The sequence below is a fragment of the Pempheris klunzingeri genome, chromosome 21 (genome assembly GCF_042242105.1).
Source record: "Pempheris klunzingeri isolate RE-2024b chromosome 21, fPemKlu1.hap1, whole genome shotgun sequence".
NCBI classification, from domain to species: domain Eukaryota; kingdom Metazoa; phylum Chordata; class Actinopteri; order Acropomatiformes; family Pempheridae; genus Pempheris; species Pempheris klunzingeri.
The window spans coordinates 20,601,415-20,608,914 of NC_092032.1; the positions used below are offsets into that span (position 1 = coordinate 20,601,415).

Genomic DNA, 7,500 nt, shown 5'->3' on the forward strand with positions numbered 1-7,500 from the left:
TATAGTCAAAATAAGACCAAAAAAAAGGGTTTTAAAGGGTTAATGTTATTAAGATCTGAGGCAGATTTGAGTTTTGTTCACACCAGCGACGCAAAATACAACAAGAGCATGAAAAAGAGCAGAAATGAAGCGTAGAAGTATCTTAAAGCTCGTGTTGGCTGATGAGCATCAGCCAGCCTGCGACACGCACAACAATCATTCCCTCGTTTAGCTTCAGCGTCTGATCGTATTCATGCCGCTGGACGTCGTGACCTCTGCTGATCACACGCCGCTCGCTGCCGCAGCCGCTCCGCCGTCCCGGCATCCTCCTGTTGTTTTTCATGTTGTTGGTTCAGCTAAGATCACGGTGAGCTTTATTGCCAAGAACGTTTTGCTCCGGTATGTTGCTGCATAATGAAGAAACACGAGTGAAGTATGATACTGAAATATTTAGAGTACAGAGTCGTATTTAAAGCTCCCATGTGTCGCAGAAATGCTCTTTAATGTCTTCTAATGCCCCCAAAGTGGGTGGAGACCCTCAGACTGAGAGCAAAGACCAGTAAATGTGTGTGAAAACGCTCCGATTAGATTTGGCTCCCTTTATGATGTCACAAGGGGATCTGTTGGTCATGTGACCTCCTTCAGACGGAGGCCGGAAACGGCTGCAGACAAAAAATAATGTGTTTTTTGAACATTAAACCAAATAAAATGGGACCTTTTGAATCCATAAATATTAATATAAGAATACAAATAATAACCACATCAAGAATTCAGCTCAAACTTTTGTTTATTTGGACACAATTTAATCAATAATCACATATTTTATACTGTGAAGTTTAAATTTAAAATGAACTGAAAGGTCACACGGTTACAGTTTTTTTTAACAGACTTTTAACATGTCAGTTAGTTAATGTTCAATATTTTTATGGAAATAAGTCTGTGTTTTTGTCCTGTGATTGATCATCAATGCATCTGATCAGGTTTTCTAACTTCGTTATCCCTCTGTGACCTGATAGGTCTTTAAAACTCACACACTTCGCAGTGTCCGTGATATTTTGTCATTTTGGCCGCGACCTGAAAATGAAACTAAAGGTGTGTGTGTGTCGCTACCATGCTGTACCAGCAGAAGACATAACGAGACAGGAGGCTGAGTGTGTGTGTGTGTGTGTGTGTGTGTGTGTGTGTGTGTGTGTGATGTAGGTGTGTAAGTGCTGGTCTGAGGGGCCCCTTTAGTGTGAGTGGGGGGTCTGAAGTGGCGTCCCTCCATTAACACAGACAGAGGTGTGTGTGAGAGATAACTGCCGGCTCTCACACTCAGACACCTCCCTCACACACACACACACATATTCAGCCTCCTGTCTGCGTTTTCCCGGGCCTCTCACACACACTCTTTACATCATCGAGCCCCTCAAACACACACACACACACACACACACACACACACACTCAGTCAGGCCATCATACACACTTCACATCCACTCTCCCCACTCACATGCCACCATGTTGACTCACTTGCCACGAGATGGATGGATGGATGGAGGAAAGACACACATCACGTGTCTGTGTGTGTGTGTGTGTGTGTGTGTGTGTGTGTGTGTGTGTGGCAGAGAGAGAGACTCAGCTGTCTTTCTCAGAGTTGGTGTCAGTCTAACTGGCATCAAGATGACTGGTTGTATGTGATGACTGGTTAGTCATATTTCCTGTGTGTGTGTGTGTGTGTGTGTGTGTGTGTGTGTGTGCGCGTGTGTGTGTGTGATGACTTCATCCCCAGTGTGTGTTGCTTGCTGTGTGTTATCAGCTGTTCTGTACCGTAACACTCAGATAACCGGCTCCTTTTGTTTCCTCACATCCAGTCACCATTGATTGTTGTTACCGTAATGCCTGTATGAGCAGCTCCACTGGATTCTTGTAGCCACGTTACACAACAAGCTTTAATTAGCCGCCAGTCAGTTTCTAGCCATGTTAGCATTGATTACTGGTGCCGTAGTGATTGGACAAGCAGCCACTCAGCTTTTTATTATCACATTACACAAGGTTCATGTTTTACTGTAAAGTCTGGAGCGTGTATTGAGTTGCATTAATAACTGATTTTATGAGTTTTGTGTTGAATTAAAAACTGTTGCTGCCTGACATCATTATTCTAATGGAGGCACTGATTGCTGCGCAGCGTTTTCTCATTGGCTGATGCTTCAGTAATACTTGATTTTCTGTTCATGACGTGATTAGAATTGACTGCTGTTGTTCCCGTAAAGCTCGGATCAGCGATTCGCCCGGTCGTCTGGTTCCTTACCGTAATGTCTGGATGAGCAGAGCAGTGAGCTGGAGCGTTTTATCGCATTAGGATTGATTGTTGTTACCGAAAGGCTCGGCTCAGCAGTAACTCTGCTCTCTGATTTTAGATTATTGGCTGTTTATTGCTGCTGCTGTCGAGAATGCGTCGCCTCCTGTGTGAGGAACTCGCTCCTCTGGTGGCCGTCGGCTTCATAATGCAAATTCTGTTCGTTAGTTCGGGTCTTGAATGGCATGAAATTGCCTCCTCCAGCTGAATGCTTCAAAGGTCACCTACTGAGCTTTGTGGTGGCAGGTTCATACTCTCGTATTGTGTTGTATTAAAAGCTAATCAGGCTTTTGCTGTCGGCTATAAGATGGAACTTATGGAGGACGTGTTTGTGCCCGAGCTGCTCTTGTGTTCCCTGAATGCACCGTGGCACTTACAGAGTTTTTAGACTATTTCTGCATGCAAAGTGAAATAAATCAAACGCAGAACAGTTATTTATTCAGATTCAAAGCCCAGATGACGATGTCATGCATGAATAAAGGAGCAGAGTGTCATAGAGCTGTGAGTAATGGCATCACTTTCATTTTACTCTTTACTTTACCAGTTACAGATTTGGTGCAGAAACCGAACACGGGTTTGGATTTGTTAGTTACTTCCTGCTTCATCGTCCATTTGATTTGACCGTTTATAAAACTGCAGCTCTTTGATTTCTCTGCATTAACTTGTAATGAAGTCGTTCCTGCAACAGTTTCATGATCGTCTCATGAGATTTAAGGTGGGTACTGTCACCGTAGGGGCTCTGGAAACATCAGACACAGATATGTGAAGCTGTAGATTTAGAGCAAATACATATATGTGTACATATATCTGATAAATATAGAAAACAATATAAATAAACAGTCTACTTTTTATCTACTTAATTTTTTATGTAAATGATAAATTACTTTCATGTTGCTGCTGTTCTTAGAATTATTGTCAATAATTATAAGAACACACACACACACACACTTTACCCACAAATACCCTCTTCTGACCGGATCTCAGCTGACATCTAACCGCCATCATCACTTGTTGTGTTTGTCTGCATTGATTGATTAAAGATTGATTGATTGATGGAGAAAAGGTCTTTCTAATGATCCCATATAATAAATGAGTTAACTGTTAAACCACATACTGTAGAATTATTATTACCAGTGCTGATTATTGGTTTGCTGCTGTCGTGTGTGTGTGCTCTGGTTTTAATATGAAGGATTTTCACTTCCATCATTTCAGAGTAAAATTAAAACCAGAATTCAACCTGATTCTCCTCCAAATGTTTCATCCCGTCTTCTCCTCTCTCAGCTCTATTACGTAAACCAGTTATGTAACTGGAAGGTTTTTTCCACTCGTGTCCGTAATTAATTACCACGACCGGTTCCCACCGAACGCTGTGCAGTCAGGTGATAATGAAAACAGGCAGGTCGGCCTGCGATGAGTCACCGTGAGACGCTGCTTAAAAGCACCCCAGCTGCTGTGGCGGCGGCGGCGGCCCGGCGAGGGCGACGCCAGCCGGGGAAGGGTCACGTCAGTGGGCTCCAGACCGCGGGGTTGTCGGTTTGAATCCCCAGATAGCGTCTGCACAGCGGCAACCTTTTCTGTGACTCAGCATGGAGCTCCTGTGTGACTCAGAGCTTCGGCCGACCAGAGGTTCGTTCACGCTGTGGTGTTCGTGCTTGTGTTAATGTCATCCTCTCCCCCATGCATCATAACTCCCCCACTCTGCTCTAAGAATATAGTTTTAGACTTCGGTTTCTTTGGCAGCAACAGTTTTGTTAGCAGTTTACATCCTTTACAAGAATCCACTTTTCTTTTTGAGCTGAAGCTCAAACAGTTTCACTGGATGAAGTTTCTCATCAAATCTCGTTTCATTTATTTCCAGAAACCTCTGAAATAAAAAGTAAAGAAATAACAAGCGACATAATTCATCCGCAGCCATGTCAGTTATTCATATTCATATCATGTGCACTTTATTTATCTGGTGCTCCTTCAACAATCTGGATGTATGTAGTGTATTTATGTCTCATTTTCAGACTTCACACTTCTCAAACTAGCGAAACCACCAGGCAGTAACAATGAAACAGACCCCAAACCGTCTAGATTCTAGTTAATAAATGATTATTTCATGGTTACACCACACCGTGCTCCACCATAAGTCCTTTTTAAAACAAAATGTTTTTAATAGCTTTTGTTTATGCTGCTTTAATTGTTTCGTGTCACTTCGGACATGACAAACATCATGTACACAAGTCCAGACACACGACGGCAGAACGTGAGGAGCATCCTGTTAAAGCAAAGCCACGAGGACGCAGACGCAGGTCAAAGAAAGTCTGAATCACAACTAGAAAACATGAGACTTTTGTCCTGTTCTGACTGCATGTGGCCTTCCTGAACCTCTCAGGCTGCTGTAACCTCAGACCTTCGACCTCTTCGCCTCTGATAACTCTGGTTGTCTGCCTGTCTCTGCTGTGGTGGTGCAGCAGCTGTAGACGGCGGCGGCCCTCCCTCCGCTGACCAGCACGCCGCCGATGGGACTGCTGTGCATCAGCGGATCAGATGTGACTGCGTGGGCGGCGATGAATGTGATGGGATATGAATGTGGAATATCAATTATGATGAACGCCGTCCCCGTGTTATCTGTTATCCGTCTCCGCGGTGACACGTGTGGGCGGGTCCCGGTCGCACGGCGATAACGAGGCTTTGGTCGTAAACACTGATGAGGAAACGGGGCTGGTGTTTGTGTCGGGGATAGATGGGAGGATGGAGAAATAGACGGATGGGTGCTGTTTTGAAATGTTTGATTGAAATGTCTCAGCTTTCAAAATGTTCCTACACCCACTTTGTGTTCAAACCCGAGGTGTGAGGTTTTCCAAATCACAGATTTGAGAAAAACAGTAGTTATAGTTATATAACCACACACCTCCCGATCACTAGACGACGGGTGGCATCTTCAAAAGTCCTGGAGCCAAATCCTGCCTTCAATCCTACAATGTACAGTAAAAATTCAGATGTTTCTGTCGGCGATAGAAGCCGATAGACAGTCACACTATTAAAGGCCTGGTGTGTGTGTGTGTTACAGAAAGTGCCCTGATGGGTTTGACTGTCTGAAGGCGGGAAGGAACCCAAACTACGGCTACACCAGCTTCGACACCTTCGGCTGGGCCTTCCTGTCCTTGTTCCGCCTGATGACGCAGGACTACTGGGAAAACCTCTACCACCAGGTAACGTCTGTGTGTGTGCAGAGAAAAGGACGGCAAGCAGAAGCTCTTATTTAAATAGCTGCAAAATAAAACCCCACTGACCGTATCGACGACCTCATTTTGTTCTGTTGTCATGAATTACAATTCATCGGCTATTCAATAGTATCTGAACTTTAATCTTTAAAGCCAAAACTGGGCGAACTCCATCTCATTTTATATGATCGAAGAAGATCAACCAGTAAATGGACTTCAGAGGTGAGATTGTTTTCTCAGCTGCTGTTTTCGGTGTTTAAACCTCAACAGTTAGTCGTTTTAATGGATCCATGATGCTGCGATTGTTATTTGGTGCTTTACTCCTGACTAGTGTCCTGTCCTAAATCTGCCTTTGAGTTGAAACCTGGAGTGAAAAAGTCCACAGAAGATTCGCTGTGAGCTCGTGGTCACACTTAAAGGCTCTCAGCGTTTAGATTTGAGCTGCTGGATGGCAGGAGGGTGTGTGTTCTTCACTTGTCTTGCTCCTCGTGCAGACGCTGCGTTCGGCCGGGAAGACCTACATGGTGTTCTTCGTGGTGGTGATCTTCCTGGGCTCCTTCTACCTGGTCAACCTCATCCTGGCCGTGGTGGCGATGGCGTACGAGGAGCAGAACCAGGCGACCATCGCCGAGGCCTGCCAGAAAGAACGGGAGTTCCAGGTGGCCATGGAGAGGCTCAAGAAGGAGCAACAGGTAACCAACTCAACTGGACGTGTCCGTCTTGGCTCTCCTGGTCTTTAGAAGGGAAAAGCTCAACATTGGCGTCGCACAATAAAGTATGAATATGATTCAGTGGGTTTACTAAACAGCTAGTTATCTAACTTTTAGCTAAACCATAAGTTCTACTGCCCTCAGTGTCAAAGCTGTTTAAACATGATGACCACATGTAAGAATTGTTGCATTACTGTGAAATAAGGTGAAAGGAAATCCTCCTGTTACAATCCATATATTTATATTTATATCTATATTTATATTTATATTTATATTTGCTATTTTTTGTCTTTTCTATTGCTTTGTTTCTTTCACTGTCCCTGTTTATATTGTTGCTGCTGTAACAAGAAAATTTCCCCCTATGGGGGATAAAATAAAGAAGTCTAAAGAAGTCTAAAGTCTAAAGTTACTCATTAGGCAAGATTAAAAGCATTAAAGGGACATTTAAATGCAATAAAAAGTGGAGACAAAATAAAGTAAACACTGAATAAGACAGGTATACGTATGAATATTTATCACTCGTACCGATCTACTGACCCCACAACGCCTCACCTGGCGCTCTACGGCTCCTCCGACAGGTTGCCGCACAGAAAGCTCTGGACTCGGACTCGATGATGTCACCGGAGCTCTCGCCGTTTGGACTGCCATTGGACAGCATGGAGGAGCGGAGGCGGAGTCAAGCGCTGATGGGCGTGGCCGACGTGGAGGCGAACCTGTCGGAGGAGAAGCTGCTGCAGGTGGACATGCCGGATGGGGGAAAGGTATATCTGTTGTATTTTGCTGTAAGGCACCGGTCACCCACTGGGAGGAACGTTTGGGACTAAAACATCTTGTCCGCTGCCCCCCCAGCCTCTGCACCCCCTCCTCGCTCGCTCCTTCTCCACGAGGACTCGGCGAAGCAGCCAGGTCTCCTCCATCTTCAACTTCCGCCTGCGGAGCCGGGGGTCGGAGGGAGAGATGGCCGACGACGAGTACAGCGTCCCGGGTGACGTGGTGGAGGGCGTCGGGGGTCGAACCTACAGCGGGGGCACCTTCAGTGGCATCCTGCCCCACCCGTGGCCCAAACGACGGCCGAGCACCTACAGCAACGCCAGCCGGAGCTCCCAGGTGATAAAGGACGAGATCAGACTTTGTTAGACAGGACGGGAAAAGATGGAATACTTTGGGATTAAGTGACGCAAAATGTGGGCTGAGATGAGATGAGATGAGATGAGATTAGATGAGATGAGATTAGATTAGACAGAGATGAGAATAAATGTGGTGG

The 7,500-nt window shown here is 45.3% G+C and overlaps 1 protein-coding gene across 1 annotated transcript in view; it reads left to right on the forward strand.

The window, feature by feature from the left end:
* Window positions 1-7,500, forward strand: part of LOC139221452 (sodium channel protein type 5 subunit alpha-like) — a 131,540-nt gene that overhangs the window by 45,988 nt on the left and 78,052 nt on the right. Inside the window, exons 9-12 of the mRNA XM_070853373.1 lie at window positions 5,373-5,514; window positions 6,021-6,218; window positions 6,815-6,997; window positions 7,086-7,343. Of these exons, the coding sequence (XP_070709474.1) occupies window positions 5,373-5,514; window positions 6,021-6,218; window positions 6,815-6,997; window positions 7,086-7,343 (781 nt within the window). The remainder of the gene's footprint in view (window positions 1-5,372; window positions 5,515-6,020; window positions 6,219-6,814; window positions 6,998-7,085; window positions 7,344-7,500) is intronic.